The sequence below is a fragment of the Limulus polyphemus genome, unplaced genomic scaffold (genome assembly GCF_000517525.1).
Source record: "Limulus polyphemus unplaced genomic scaffold, Limulus_polyphemus-2.1.2 Scaffold2521, whole genome shotgun sequence".
In the NCBI taxonomy this organism is placed as follows: Eukaryota; Metazoa; Arthropoda; class Merostomata; order Xiphosura; family Limulidae; genus Limulus; species Limulus polyphemus.
The window spans coordinates 98760-116279 of NW_013668131.1; the positions used below are offsets into that span (position 1 = coordinate 98760).

At 30.5% G+C, this 17520-nt stretch overlaps 1 protein-coding gene across 4 annotated transcripts in view; it reads right to left on the bottom strand.

The window, feature by feature from the left end:
• LOC106467186 (WD repeat-containing protein 26-like) overlaps window positions 1-17520 on the bottom strand; it is an 85662-nt gene that overhangs the window by 47537 nt on the left and 20605 nt on the right. For all 4 annotated transcript variants that reach the window (XR_002612374.1, XR_002612373.1, XM_022395314.1 and 1 more), the window contains exons 4-6: window positions 4930-5066; window positions 4382-4479; window positions 1735-1891 (exon numbers count right to left, since the gene is read on the bottom strand). Coding sequence is in view for 2 of the 4 variants with exons in the window: in XM_022395314.1 (XP_022251022.1) it covers window positions 1735-1891; window positions 4382-4479; window positions 4930-5066 (392 nt within the window). In the remaining 2 variants the exon portion in view is untranslated. The remainder of the gene's footprint in view (window positions 1-1734; window positions 1892-4381; window positions 4480-4929; window positions 5067-17520) is intronic.

Consider the following 17520-nt stretch of genomic DNA (forward strand, 5'->3'; position numbering starts at 1 on the left):
CAAAAATCCCTTCTTTAAGTTTTGCTTCTGAAAGAGCTAGGAATTGCCCACATAGGTATTTGAAACAATCGCCATCTTTGTCTAAGGTCCTTACAGACTGCTTCATGAAACCCAGTTTTATGTAAAGTGGAGGTAATAGGACTTTTTTTTGTGTCAGCCAAACTTTAACATTCAATATTTTTCAATCCTGGTATCAGGCTGACTTTGTATAGCCATTTCTTCTTTATCCAGAGCTGATTTCGTGCTCTACTGTCCCATTCACACAAAAAATATGGAAACTTTGTATAACCACATTGTTGACCCAACAACATATAAAGGACTTTTAAGTCTCCACAAAATAGTCAACCATGTTTTTTGTATTTGGCCTTATGAAGAAAAAGTTAGAGATTTTCGTACATTTCCTTCAAGTGAACCGAACGAGCAATAGGAACAGATGCATATATTTTACCATTCTTACCTTTTATACTTCATTTGGAGGAATCAATGAACAATCACCATTCATTTGGTTCATAGACTGCAGCTCTAAGCATTGGTATTAATTCAGCAAAATTGTTGCAATAAACCAGTGAACCTTCTTGCAAAAAATATGTATAAACTCTTTCTCACGATTTCTGTACCAGTAAAATAATGTCTCTGGAGAAAGTAAGTTCTTAGCCCAAAGTTTCTACCCCAAAATCTCTGAAGAATCCTTTGGAAGGCCCAAATCTCTCACCAAATCATTAAGTTCACCTTATGTGAAAAGTTGTGATTCACTAGATTTTTCAGGTTAAAAACAATCCCTATCATAATTTCTATTGACATCAGATTCAGAATCAGATGAAACTGTATCAAGAGCATTTGACGGAATAGGTACATCAGATCCACAAGCAACAGGTCTTATAGTAGACTGAAAGATCAGATAAGAAATTTCCTCTTTATTTTGAGTGTTGTAGCCTTGTACATTACATAAGCAAAAATATCAGTCATCTTCATGGTTTCTAGGCTCCCGCCAGACAGACCATTGGAATTCTAAAAGGCAAAGACTTTTTTCTTACCTTTAGTCTATTATCTCAACTCTTCGATACAAATGGTGCAAACTTTGTGCGGAGCCCATGAATTGTCCAGGTCTTGAAGTTTCATTCCAAAATATGCATAATATACTTTGTTGATGAATTCTGTAATGTTTTGCCTTTGTTTCTTTACAACAAATATAATAGAATATGTTTGGGTAATTTACACAACTTCTTGTTGCCATTGCAATGAATAAATAATATTGAAAAGAAAAACAAAGTGCACGCACAAACACAAATACTATCCAGAAATGGCATGTCGTGCAGCCTGTTAACCACTTTATACTAGCAGTGTGTCTCTCGTGGGTTCTAGAATGATCAATAAGACTCTCATGTCGTAATCGGTCTAGAGAAATCTATAGCCAGCGATTGTCAACATTTTAAGCACAACAAAATATGACCCAATTTTAATGAAAATGATTCATTTATGTAAAAGTACATATGACATTTAGGGAAAAATCTGTACATGATGAAGAAAAATGGATATCATTTTTGAATTCAGTGTACAGGAATTACTATGAAACATGTAAAAATTTCAAGACAATCCATCACAGGCCTGTGTAATTATCCTCTTAGTATATATATATGTATCTGAGAAAACTCCACTTTCAGGTCAAAATAAGAAGTGTTAAGTAACTGAATAAAATACATACTGCACAAGTAAGCAATTAAACTTCAAGCTTACTTAGTACACATGTGGTCAATGAGCAATGATTCATTTTCCAGACTATGAGTAGATTTTGTATTGTGATAAAGACAGTGATCTTTTTGCAACTCAAGAGCTTGGGAGAGGAGAGTTTGCAGTCTCCTTGGAGGTAACATCACAGTTGCTGGAAGATAAACTGGAAGAAAAAATGCAAGTATCAACATTGCATTACGGAATGTTCCACTTCTTGTTAACATTAGGAAACAAATACAAGATAAACATCACATTACAGAGCATTCCACGTTTTGTTCACAGTAGAAAACAAATACAAGTATAAACATTGAATTACACATCATTTTAATTCTTGTTAACACTACAAAACAAATGTAAATATCAAAGAGAAAATAAATTAAGCACAATTAATCACAACTTCCAGTTTCTTCACTACCTAAGAACTACAAGTTGTTATATACTTTACCTAACAATGTACTAATACAGGCCTGATGCAAATAAACTTTTGGATAACATATAAAAGACTAAAACTCTTGTGTACAGCTGCATCATGGCATCTTTCATCTCTTGTGTTGTACCACATATTGTTTCTTACCTACAGTTACAAACGTGTCAATGTCTAGATTCTCTGATGACCTAAACTTTGAGATTTATCTATTTTGGTTACTATGTTTATATTGTAAACATGTTTGACTTGATAATAACAAAACTTAGCAAACACAAACAATTTAGTTTTTGTTTAATAAAGTTGTTAAGAAAATGTAAACTTACAAACAAACTCGTATCTAATTTGAAATGCACATAATTTGTGTAAAAGGATAAAAAAACAACTTAATATATAAATCTTAGAGGTACAGGAATATGACAAGAGTGTATAACACATTTTTGTCCACCTTTCTACAGAAAATATATCCAAATGATCAAACAATATATTTTAATCAAAATAACTTTTTATTTTATGCCACTGCATACTCCTAGTTACTCCTTATGGGTTGATTTTTTGTTCTGATTTATGCACATAGCTTACTTTGAACAAAATTTAATGATAACATCATGTATGTTATACTCCACATCTTCTTTTATAATTAGCATCTTTAAAATAATTGGTTATAATGTTATATATAATTATATATCATTTTCATTATTTTTCATTTCTTAAATGTTTTGTATTAAAATATTATTTCTCACTGTAAGCTTATTATATGGACTTAGGACTAACCTAAACCTCAAGAGATATTATAGTGATTACAAAAACAAAAATATTTAACAGCAAGCGTATCCAATTGATGAAACAATGCACTGAAAATCATGATATTATTTTTGTTTCATGACATTGCATACTCCTATTTAGACCAATATACCAAAAAGTTAGATTAATTATGTGGTTAATTGTTAGTTCTACATAGCTAATGTTCTTTGATTAGAAGATAACAATGTTACTGTAGTTTATGTCAGTTTGAAAATTGTAGAAAGAGACTGATATAAAGTAAAGTTCATTTTTGTACAAAACTAGATTAGTTTGTTTACAATATTTTTATACTGTATATATAGTATATAATGCATGTCTGACCACAGATCTAACCACTCTTGCATATAACTTGTAGAATGTTACTTTGATGATAACTGACTCATCACACAAGCCAAACAAAATTTGAAATATAATTAGGGAAAATATAATTAAAAGAGTTAACCATTTTAAACTTAGCCACAAATGTAAAAAACGTTAGTTAAATGAACCTTCATCAGTTCAGGCATTAATAGTCTGGATTATTTTTCATGTACACAAATCTTCCCAATGGGAAATTTAATCAATAATTCATATGTTTGTGTTTAAAATGTGAACAGATGTTTCATAACAAACATGCACTTCCTAAGGATACTTCAGTCCAGTAAGGGTTGATCACAATAGGAAATGAGGTGATAATTATTGACTAAAAACACCTGCACAAGTAGTTGGTAATGGTTTACAACAATTTTTCTGAGCACAACTTTCACAGTAAGGGTGTACTTATAAGCTGTAGCAGATATAGTAAGGTCATCAAAGTGACTTATGCTACAGTCATGCCAAGTCACAGTGTCCCCAAAATAAAATAATTTGAAATATCAGCATCATTAAAAGATCATGTTTGTTTAAATAAGAAAGCAACAACGTGCATTTTTGTATTCTATAAGTACTTAATTTATTTTGAACAAAATGATGATCTATGTGAAGTTAATGACATAATCTGCCACTTTGATTATGCAATTTGTATAATTATTGATGACATATAAAATAATAAACTTTTTAGTTTATTGTACTTACAGTTACTTTTTGTTTATCATTTGCAAGCCAACCTTATTAGTTTGCACCCTTACATTTACTGATCAATAACACATGCTATTAATAGTGTCCATTGTATCCAGAGTGACTGATTTGACTGTCCAAATGTTTTGATAACCAGAACTAATACAGTGTAATTGTATTTGGAGAAACTAAATTTCCTGTATAAACTGAAGCGATATTTAAGTGAAATTAGTTTCACCCAAGAAAAAAAATTTTATTTCTGTGTCCAAACCATCATTTTCACTTCTAAAATCAAATAGTAATATATGTATATTAAACAGAATCCTATAGCCTACATCTCAATGTTTAAAGCTAATTGTTTGAGTTTCCTGAAGCCTCAATAAAATCTACCTTGCAGTTTTTCCATTAGTTTCTGTCTGGAGAGAACTCCTTTCCCATCCCAATGAGACATACCTCGTAATTCTTCACCTGTACTGCACATCATGTAACTAAAAAAATTATGCACAAGTCAACAACTGTGAACCAGCTCAGTGGAAAAAGAGTTTTAAAACAATAATTTAGACTACAGAAAACAAAGTATAATGTAATGAACACAAGCCAATAAATATAAGCCTAGCAGTACATAATATAACTAAGCTGAAATTCAAAAGATAACAACCTTTAAAATATGCATCTTTAAAAATATTTATAAGACAAATCTGCTTCTTATTTATGAAATAGAATATACTGAGTTGCACTAAAAATAATTACTAGTAAAACTTCTAAGGAAAAATGTTGGGCTGAACACAAAGATATTTCCAAAATATGAAGAATCTTAAGCATTAAGATAATACAAATTTATAGATAAATGAAAGTAATTTCTACATATGTGTACATGAAATTAAAAAAAACTATGTAGATTATGCTATTTCAATCTAAAATATGTTTCTTATACATACCTACTAAGTTCGTGGACTCGGGATGTATTGTGTTTTAGAGGTGTGAGTTCCCCTCGTAGACACTGCAATGCTTCTAACACATGGCCATTTTCTAAATGTTCCAAATATTTTTGCTCAAGAAGAAGAAACTTCATTTCCTAAAGAAATCATAAAGACAACAAAAACAAAAAATACTGATGAAAAATAGCAATCTATTCTAAACAAAAAAAGAAGAGTTATTTAATATAACTTAATATACTTTCAATCAATGGCATGCAAACCACCATAACACTACTATGGGACCCATGTTCCCTTGGCTCACCACACAGCCCACAAACACACACATGCATATAGATTTAGTGATTACAGTATGTATATATTAGTTAAACCATAGCCATAATTCTGAATTAACTAAGTAGTCAAAAGTTAAATTTCATGAATGAGCAGTAAATGGGACCCAAATTATTCTTTTGCTATGAAGCCCATGACATGCTATGTATGCCACTGCTTTCAGGATAAAAGTGAGATAAACAAGTAAACAGAAAAATTCATATTTCATTACAACATGTGACTACTTGGTATAATAAATGCTCCTTTTTTTAATTACCCTTTTTTCAGGTGTTGGTGATTTTTTTTCTAGATTAGTAATCAATAATTTATATTTAACAATCATTCTTTTACCTTAATAATTTAATCGACTTGTATTTATATTGTTAAAAACTAAAAAAATTTGCCACAATTTCCAGATACAACATACAAAATGAGAATCAGAATGAAATAAGATTTTGAAAAACATTAAATACTAGTGTTCTAACATCGAAATATTCAACTTCATAATAATGTCAAGAACATCACATTGCTCATAAAAGCTTTTTCACATTTGTACCTTTCAGCACTCTCACTACAGGCTTGATCAAATTGCCAGAGTTTGTGACCCTAAACTGACATTTACAGTTTCCATACTATAGCTTCTAATATGTTTTGTGTACCTTCACAAAATTTTGCAAGCTTTCAGGAAGCATTTAGTCTTTTGTAGACAAAAAATCAAATTTTTAATCAAGTATTTTCACTAAAATTTTTTCTGAATATATGGAGTCAAAGTGCTCCAAGTGCAAAGTGATTTTCAAGTTAAGATTAAAAATATTTTTCTTCGTCTGAAAATTGTGTTATTTGCATAATCTGTAACACCTCCTAAATAAATTTCAAATGTTTATTTTTTCAGTAAAACTTTATATTTTATCTGTTATTTTCTCTATCCTAACTACAAGGTTGGTCAATATGTTTCTATTTACATTTTACTGTTTTATTACTCTTTGAACTGTGTCTAATTAATAATTCCACTTAACAAGTTGTAAATCACTTGGTGAATGTGTAGCTCACATTACCCTATTGAATTATGTAAGGCGCAGGATACTTGCAAGCATACTTCGTGAAAAAGTTTTATTATTATTATTACTATTTTTCTTTATTTTACCTAATCTAACCTAATAAGTTTCTAATTTTTATATTTTAATTACGTTTATAATAATAACTAAAGAAAACACATGAATAACAAAAAATATAGTAATTTCCTAGGTCTTCTTTTTGCTGTCGACTGTTGATGAAATTTAACCTTACTTTTTATGTTAATGGTACTACAGCACCAAATAATGCATCTAAGAACACAGAAAAATAGCATGCAAAAAGCAGACAATGTCCTTTAACTATCATAATTTTTCTGGCTTTCTAACTACATGACAAGAGTCATTAAAACTTTAGCTAAGCTCAATGATGTGTTTCCATGAAAATAAAGTTTGAACTGGAAGTGAAACAGACAGAAAACAATGCAATAAAATACATCATTTGATAAAATGAAATGTTGGCTGCCTGGTTATAAATAATATAATATCATAATAAATGTCAGAGAGAACTATTGGCAATTTGTAAAAGAAAGGATGTGATAGGCAGGTATGACAAAAGTGGTCTGAGTTTTCAGTTTAAGGCTCTGTAACCAAATAAGATTGAAAGTTATAAATCGTATGCTTTGCCTAAGCAATAATAATATTATAATGAGTAATTTACATTACATTCCACACTTCTCAGAGGGAAGACCTAGAATGAAATGTCACAATTCTCATACTAGGGGAATTAAGGATTTTCTTTTTTATATTACCTTATAAAATTAAGAACTTAGAACTTATATAATATTAAAATTGGGATTATTACCTAAGGTTTTATGCCAAGTTTATTTGTATAACATGATAATAAAGTAATTTAATTAAAATTGGAATGTAACTCAGTAAAACCTCATGAAATTTGCAGAAAAGGATGTTTGCATGGAAAAAGTTAATCCTTCAGGAGAGGATTGGGGAGATAAAGGTATTATGTGATGTAAACAAATGTATTTGCACAAAAGTGGTTTCATTGGTGCTGCAATACTAGTCAAAATATGAAATACAGTAGCATGAAAGTAAGAGAGCAGATACAAACTCAATAGATACTGCTTCCTTTCATTCATGGTATACAGACATTGGTTAATTTGTCCAATTCAAGCCAAAATATATGATTATTTTCACTTTCAAGGTTATCAACTCTTTGTCATTTGGTTGTGATTGCACATGCTTTGGCAGGAAAGAACATATAGCTAATTAACACACACACGCATATATATGCATATATAATGATATAAATATTCATTAAGGTTATGCTATATATGAAAGCTGAACTGCTAATAGTAACCGTATGTGATTTGTTAAAGTAATAAGTTTAAGTAAAATTCAGTTTGATGTTTGTTAAATGTTTCCACTACTTCCTTTAATGATATGAATTTCATGGTTTATACATTGATGTTGAACAGTTTTGGAATAAAATGGTCAGGTTTCATATTACTGTGAATATTATGAACCCTTACAATCACCAACTTACCAGAAGAAGCTGGTCCTTCAAAAAAAGCTTGTGCATCATGACACATATCCTGGACTTTCCTGGCACATTTGTCTTAATCCAAACATCCTATGTACTATTTAACTCTCTCTTTAATATAGTGTGTATATCTTAACAAAATTTGCCAGTCTTTCAGTTCACATTACAAGTTATTCACGTACAATAAAAATTTGTTCATGAATATATCGAGTATTTGTTTTAAATAGTCCGTGTGCAAAGTAACTTTAATGTTAAAATTAAAAGTACTTTTTCTCATAGCAAAAATCTCAAATTTCCTTTGTGTAATCCCTAAATCCTCCTAAGTACATTTCAAATGTTTGCTTTCATTAAAACTTTATTTTATTGGATATTTTCTCTACCCTATCTGTAAACAGGATCTGTCAATTTGACCAACCTCATAACCACCAAAAAAAAATCGAAATAAATCTAAATTACCCTTTTCTTCTTTGTAGAATGACTTCAAATTGTAACATAAAACTAAATTTGTTTATCCTAAGTGGTTCTAAGTTCGTAACATTATACATCTATTTATAATTAAATTCTATTGTTTTATTGCCCTTTGAACCATGATTAACTACTATCCGTGCCATTAAAAGTTTTGAATCACACTGGCCACATGCAGCTCACGTTACACTATCGAGTTACATTACCCATGAGCTGCTCATGTGCGTGACTCATGAACCATTTTAATTATATTATTATTATCACATATTTTACCTAATCTAGTCTTAAATAACTTAAAAAGATCCACAATTTTAGATTTTAGTTTATAATGATAAACTTATATAATTTGCATTATTTAATTAAATAAAAATTATTAAGTGCATCACTATCATAACTAAAAAAAATCAGCCTTAACTGTCCTCGACAATCAAGAGCAAGAAAAAAGAAGATTGGGTTAGTAATTTATTTCTTGTTTTTCATATTTATTCTTTATTTATTATTATTACTTTTTGCATGTTATTAGTCTATATTCTTTGGCATAGTTAGAAAGCCAGAAAATTTTGAGAGGTAAGGAATTTGTCTTCACCACCCCTCCAGGAAGTACGAAATCTAACTTAAATTACTCACTATAAAATCATCATTGCTCAGACAAACCATAATTTTTATTGCCTTCAATTTTGTTTGGTTACAAAACTATCATATAGAAAATCAGACCCTCCTGCCACACCCACCTGTCACATAATTTCTTTCAGGATTTGTAACTCTTTCAATACGGGGTCGGTAAATATGACGATCTCGTAACCATTTTGTGCTTGTTATAGTTTTCATGCTATAACTTTTAAATTAGTAAGCGAACGTTAACAAAATTTGGCAGATTATCAGTAAACATTACAATGCTTTCATACGCAAAATATCATTTTTGTTTTATTAAGTTGTAAGATTTGTAAAGCAATGTTTCTCTCATGCCTTTTTTTCTTTTCACATCTTGCCTATCTATCATGCAAAGTAATTTTCATTTTAAGATTAAAAATACTTCTAAGCATCAGAATATTTTGAAATTTCAAATGTGAAATCTTTATAATGTCTGGATAGTTATAAAACATTTCTTAAGAAAAAAACTTTATATTTTAACTGTTATTTTCAATTATTAATCTCTGTACAAATTGTCAACTTGTATTTGAATGGCTGCTTAATATACATCACAACACATCACCATAATAACCAAGTCAATTAAAGCAAAGATTCATACTCATATTGTTATCAAGATAATTCTGATATTGTTTCACTGAGTAACACTGTTATGTATTCTGTGGTTTTCCCAGACAAATAATTTCCATTATTTTTAAACATTTTTTCAGTTAACTACTGCAATCACATCTAATAGAGATCTTTTGAAAGAACTAGAAACCTTTTGGATCAATTCAACTTTTATGATTCAATGTTGTGTTTTGCTTGTAAGTTATTTTTTTTAACAATAACACATACCCACATTTAAATAATATCTAAAACGATAATTCTTCTGAATGATTTTATAGATGTTGTCTTATGTGCATCTGTCATCAGAGGGTATGATGGTTACAAGTATAATTATTAACCAGTTCTTAAGAAATTTATTCACTTTAGATCTGAAAGAAAAAATCTAATAAGAACACAGAGACAACATAATTTTAATAACGTGTATAAGAAAAGAGTCCTGATTTTCCCTTAGAAACAGAAGATTGTACCCAAAATACTTAAGACTGTAACTCTAAAATGTCCGTCAAAATATTCAGGCCTAGATCGATCACTGCACAAATAATGGGTGACCTAATCAGATATAAGCTGACAGGCTGTTTTTGATGGCAAATATTTGGCTATTTTCATGCATGGCAGTTAGGTTTATGACACTTATTCTTTTATATATTGTTGCCGTTTGAACTTTAATTTCTTTTTCCTAATAAATTTTAGACAGTAATTGATGAAAAAATTAAGGTAAAAATGTTGTTATATATTTTCAATGTGCTTATGCTGAAGATGGAATTAGGAAAATCCTGAAAAATCCATGTTCTTTATCTTAACATCAATTTTATGATCTTAGTTTTCCATGAAATAAATCTTGAGATTAATTTATGCTAATAAAATCATTTCAACAATAGTCATTAGTCACATGACACCGGCTACTAATCAGTGTATTTCCCATTTTCTAGAGATAATTTTTACTGAATCTGAGATAAATACATCGGTATGGATTGTTTGTTGTCAATAACAATAAAGAAGTGATAGGGTTACATTTTCATGGACTTTCCAGGACCTCCTGATAAAAAAACACTGATTTTTCCAGGATTTCCAGAACATTTGTTTTTCTTACAAAATTCCCCAACTATCCAGGATTTTCATTAACTGTGCAAACCCTGTTCAAAATATTCTGGCTACTGAATACACCTGGGTGATGAATAATAGTGCTAGTTGTTTTTCCAAATTCATACTAATGTGTGTTTAATAAACATGACTACTATTCATTGTTAAACTACGTCAAGTTTCACTACAGTATTAAACAGCAGCATAAATGATAATCATACAAGAATCAGCGACGAAATGACCAGTAAAATTGCTATGCTTCATGTGACAAAAAAGAATAAAAGAAATTGTATGCAATTACCTGTAGATAACAGTAATTTACTAAATGCATAGAAAGTAAATCTGAACTAATTATTAAAAAGTATACTTTCATAACCATTTCTAAAAAATTAAAAAATTTCTCTTCATCAGTTTACACTTATCTTCAAGTTGTTAACTGCTTATTACATTATAAATTTTAATTCCTCTTAAATGAAAAAGATATCTCAAATTTATTAGACAAATTTCTCATGTTACACTGAGTGTTCCTAATGTAAACATTCTTAGATACTTACATCATAACTTAGTCGATCTCTAATATTGAAAAGCATTAGGACACACATCTGATACGTAGAGACCTGAATTATGTGTTTCCTTGGACCAAAGTGTCGCCCTGTAGAGGAAGGTCCTGGAGATGGGGAAGATGTAGATGATGCTGGTCCATCTCTGGATTCAGAGTCTTCTTTTCGAGGACCAAAAAAAATGGCATTCAAATCTGCCCAGCCTAACTGAGGTTGAAGAGTAAGTTGTCTACCACTATGTTTCCCTAAGTAAAACCTGTGATGTAAATAAAATAATTACTCTATTCAGAAACTACAATGACAAAGGATGTATTGCATAAATTATACTAAATTAAATCAATAGTAGTATTTGCACACACAGTAATGAATAATTTGTATGGTGCAGAAGAAATGAAGTTTTAATACACTTTCTTACTTGAATTTTAATTTTAAAAGTCTTAACCTCTAAATATCCTTTTTATTATGCTTTCAGTTATTTAAAATAGAAAGATAACTATGCAGTTTATTAAAAGGAGTAAAAAGAAAGTTTAAGATATTCTTAATTATATATTTACTTGATATATATATATAAATTAGGGTACAAAATTCTGCTTCCAAATGAACACAATTTCAAAATATATGACTGATTTGATGACGAGGAACCCACTTTGAAACTAATAATGGTTGGAGATGGCTTGAATGGGTAATGAAGAAAAACTTTAATATAAGTTTAATATAACAGCAAATGTACAACGTTTCGACAAGGTTTTGTCCTGATGATGACAAAACATCTTTACAATTCTAAAGAAATTTGAGTTGCCACCAAACTAGCTAAACCACTGCATACACATTCTCTAGAACTAGTTTTGCTACTGTTTTGGAGAACAATGTAATCTTGAATATAAAATCTGACAGGATAGTATCAATACTTTTATCTTTAAATATGTTCAAATTGTCTTTTAACTTATTCTGTGCTCAAATTTCTATGTCATTTGTAAAAGCAGCTAGTCTAATGAATGCTAACAAAACATCTGACCACGTATTACTCTACTACACTCCAATAGATGAAACTAGCATATCAATGAAACAGACAGAATATTTTTTAGAAATTAAGCATCCTTTTCAGGTAAATATCCCTTCAACTTATAATAATAACAATGATATCATTTTGAAATAATAGCATAGAGCACAGATGTAACGTTTTAGTAGTCAAAGCATTTTACTTTTTTTTGCATGTCAGTAGTAAAAAAATTTTTACTTTTTGGATGTGTTTTGTAGTTTTTATTTTATAGTTTATATAAAACATGCAGTTAAATGAAAATGCAGTCTGTCGTAAATTACCCTTAATTCCTTAATTAATCTTTAAAACTGTCATTAGTTATATTAAGAAGTATGGTTTACACACATCATAAATATGCAAGTGTAATTTCAAAACAAAAAATTTTACTTTTAAAAGCTGTCTACTATTTACTTCAAAACATAAAGATGAGTCACCCGACTATTATTTTTGTCACTTCAATACAAACCAGATTTCAAATTCTGTTAATTAGTTGTTTTTTTTCGTAAATGAAGAGTTCAAAGTATTTCATTACTGAAACTTTTAATTCCTATTGGAGTACAAAAGTGTGTATACATTTATACAGTTCATTAGTATATTTTCATGTAAGTAATTTAGGATGGGGAGATACTGCACTAGGCCCTTGATCTAATAGAAGTTTGATGTAGATACAATTACTTCAGTCTTTATTGTTTGAAGAAGTCTTTCTCTTAGCACTGGCAGTCAGATAACTTACTCTAAAGCTTAGAAGCTGGAAAGTGTATGGTAAAGAATCCAGCACATCTTGATAGTACAAGTTTGTGTGAGAAATACATTGCTATTTTTTAAACCTGCTGCCTACGTTCAGTTTATTCATTTCAAAATAAAATATTTGATCTTTCCATCACTGCAATACTTAACACTTCTGTATTAGAGTCAGTTTTACCAGAGAACACCATGTTACTGCTAGTGGTATACAAATATTTTGTGCACAACAGAAAAACATGTCAGCTTTTTCAAATATATTTTTATTAAAATAAACATATCTATAAGTGCCATGATATAAAAGACTGCTTAGTTTAGATATTATTGATTAATTTATCTTTGTGAGTGAATATTTTATTATTGTTTAGTTTTTGTTATAATAAGAGTTAAAAGTAAATGATTGTAGGAAGTTGTGTTTATAAGTCATTGATGATGAGACAATCGAATGTCGCATGCAATACATTGATGTCAAAAATATAGAGATTTCTAGAAGGCGAACAGCTGATTAAGTGAAAAACATATAAATTGTGTGAGATGAGCAGAAACAGCAGACAGATAATAGCAGAGAAGAGTAAAGTCATGTCATCTTCCCTATTTTATTCACCACCACTCAAAAAAGTACGAAATTAAATGTAACTTACTCTCTATAAAATCATCATTGCTCATACAAACCATAATTTTTATAATGTTCAATTTTGTTTGGTTACAGAACTATTGAATAAAAAATCAGACCCCTCCTGCCACACCTACCAGTCACATCCTCTCTTTCAGAATTTGTTAATAGTTCTCTATTACGTTTAAATATACATTACCTATAACCAACAGAAAGTCAAGGTTTTCATCTATCAGATGACATATTGTATAGCATTATGTTCTGAACGGTTAAAATGTCAATTTCACTCATACTACAAACATTGTTCCTCTGAGAAAGTTAATGACTAGCTTGGATGAATTTGTAACAACTCTTGTCATTAAAATAGAGAAGATACCTAGAGAAAATGTGTCACGCTTGGGGTAATTCAGGATTTTTTTTTATATTGCTCTGTAGAATCAAGAACTTAAAACTTGTATACTATTAAAATATGGATTATTAGCTAGAATTTTATGCTATACTAATTGGTATAACATAAACAAAAAGTAGTTTAATAAAATTCTGAATGTAAGATACTAAAACCGTGTGTCACACGCAGTAAAGAATAGCCATGCCAATTGGATTAAATGCCTTTATTTACATTCCAGTTCATCATGATCCAAAATTGTTTTTCTCCTTGTTCTGAAGTACTTTTAGCCAATTTGTCTGTTATTCCTTCTGCTTATCAAAATGCCGCATTTTTGCTACCCCTTTGACGTAATGGACTGTGCCAGTAACTTTTCATTGATGAGTCATTCACAAAGGTCAGACTCTGTGTTGAACAAAGAGAGTGCTTTTACTAATTCCTGTAGTCTAATTTACCATTAAAAGTGTTTATTCCTGTGGTTAATCCTTAATATTTGAGGATGAACAGAAAGCATGGTCCTCACAAATCAAAGAAGAGAAACTTTTCATGATAACAGATTCACCAGAAATAAACAGTTGAGTGAAGAGAAGACTGGTAAGTGTAGTAACAGTATATGTGAACCACTTGAGTTGCCACAAGTTGTTAGTACTCATAGTGCAATTACCAGTTCTTCAACTTCTGAGCATTATTCAATGGTGCAAAGTGCTTCTAAGAGAAAATTTAGACATTTGTATGTTTCTGAAGGGATCCCACAAAAGAAAAGAAGAGATTGCACAAGATTGTATCCAAAATGCTAACTTATTTCTTGATATGGACATTCTGTCAGAAGTAACAAGTGAATTTTGTCACTGTTCATGTGAGAAAAAGTTGAGCTTAGAAATTACCAATAGAAGTAGATTTGCTGCTACTCTAAAATTTGTGTGCAAAAGAATGAACTGTTATAATGATGAAGTTTGGCATACAAGTAAAAAAGTGGGAAAGAACTCGTTTGCTACTAACAAGCAATTTGTGTATGCTATGTCATGCATTGGGAAAGGTAGGACTGCCAGAGGATTGTTTTGTGGTGTTATAAACATGAACCCACCAAGTACACAGAAGTCTTAGGACAAGCATTTCACATCTGTTTTGAATGACAGTGAAAGCTTGAAAAAAGCTTCTGAAGATTTGCAAAAAGATGGCAAAATTACTGAAACATCTGTGACGTGTGATGGTACATGGCAGAAAAGGGCTACTCTTCCTTACATGGTGTTGTCACTGTTCTTTCAAGTAAATCTGGGAAACTCATAGACTATGAACTGCTGAGTTGGTACTGTCATTCCTGCTTTTCCAACAAAAATAGGATAGCAAAGAAGAAAGAGGAATATCATAGAATTTGCTTAGCAAACTTTGATGGTTCTGCACCTTCAGTAGAACTGGTAGGTATGGTGAGGATATTTCAAAGATCTGAGAAAGAAAGAGTCCTCAGATACACAACATACATCAGTGATGGCAACAGTAAATCCCTTCATACAGTGAAGGAGTCAAGACCATAGGGAGACAGAATTGTAAAGAAAAAAAGTGTGTGTAGGACATGTTCAGAAAAGGTTAGGAACAGCTTTGTGAAATCTGAAAAGAGATTTGAAAAGTAAAAAGCAGGCTCACTGATAAAGGTTATTGATAGTCTCCAGAACTGGTATAGAAGAGCTATACACTCGAACAAAGGCAATCTGGAAGGAATGCGGAATGCAATTTGGGCAACTTGGTACCATAAAGTATCAATCAACATCAAACCTCAGCATCACTTGTGTCCTACTGGTGAAGATTCTTGGTGTAAATTCCAAAAAGCTAAGGCCATCAGCTCAGAATATTCACATAAACATTCCGTACCAGAGAGTGTAATGAAAGGTTATCTATTGATGAGCTCCTGACAAAATGCTTAGATTGTATTACTCAGAATGCTAACAAGTCCCTAAATCATGTGATATGGAATTGTTGCCCCAGGGACACCTTTGTCTGTGCAAAACGTATAAGATGGGTTGCTGCTAATGCTGTCGGTACTTTCAATGATGGAATACAGTTCAAGAAGAAGGTTCTCAAGCTGCTTAACATTACTGACAGAAGTTTCACCAACAAATTCTTTGCTAATGCAGACAAGAAGAGGTTATCTGAAGCACACAATTAAGCTTCTGTGAAAGGAGTAAAACAGCGACAGATAAGAAGAAATGTCAAAAAGGGATTTGATGAGTCCAAGAATGACAAGGAAGGTTAAACTTATGCTCCAGGAGCTCATTAGAACCCAGAAACATATTAAGGGTGTAAGTTTCACAACTAGACAAAGACCCTTAAAGTGACAATCTTGCACTAAACTTTCAAACAAATTTTTCTCAAAATCCAAAAATTGACATTTCCGTAGTGGATTTTAACTAATAACTTCAGATCTGTTGATGCTGTTGACTTAGCAGTTGGCATAAATTTGCATTATTAACATATCTATAATGTGTACTAAGGTAAACTTGATAAGAGGTTTAGTTTTTATTAAATGAACATTAACATGTCACTGTAACATATGTCGTAATTAGGTCATACTCATTAGTGCCATAACTTGATCTTGAATTAATTTTCAGTTTTCCTTAGTTCACACTAATTCTTCACATCCCATTAAAGTCTCAACCCATTTTCATGAGCATTCAGTTATGTTTGTATAAATTATCGGTAACATAATCCATTTCTTTTGTGGTAAAGTTGCACTACATGTGCCAGAATATGTCTTTGTAGCTATTTCAGTATATTTACGTACAAAAAGCATAGTATGAAGATGTTTTTTTTATAAAGACCAAAACCTAGATAACACTGTGTAAAGGGAATATGCTACCTTAAGTTATTCTGAAGCTCTATTTTGTACCATAAACATTCTTACAATACAAATATAAATTCAGATGTTATGAAACTCAATAAATAATTTTACTACTAGTGAAAAGGTCCTTTTCTCTGTCAATATATATTATTCAGCTCATCTTTCTTTCTCTCTTTTTTTTTAAAGCAGTGTATTTTATAATTTGGTAAAATGAAACTCCTAAGTACTATTAGCCTTTATAACAAAGACTGAACAATGACATTATTTTGTAAATTAACAAATATTAAAAAACATTTTGTAAATGTAAAATGATTTTGGGATAGCAGTGATAAAAAGAATGCAAACAAGAATATAGGGATGATACAGCTATACATGATCATCCCTACATGACTTTAAATATTAAAACTTAATATTATACTGTAAAATGCATGAGTACAAAATGGTTACGAAGTTGGTCAATTTGACCGACCTCATAGTGAGAATCTGTAATAATCAAGACATGTTTTGACTCAACTTGGTTTTCCTAGGCTCTTAATTATGCAACATTGATGCCTATCCTGGCATGACCATGATATTATACTAAACAAACTGCATACCAACAGCCAGGAACATATAACTTCCAACTGTAGTAATATTAAAGTTAAGTATGCATTTTACAGTGTAACATTAAATTTTAATATTGAAGGTCATCTAGGGATGATCTGTGTATATCTATATCATCCCTATATTATTGTTTGC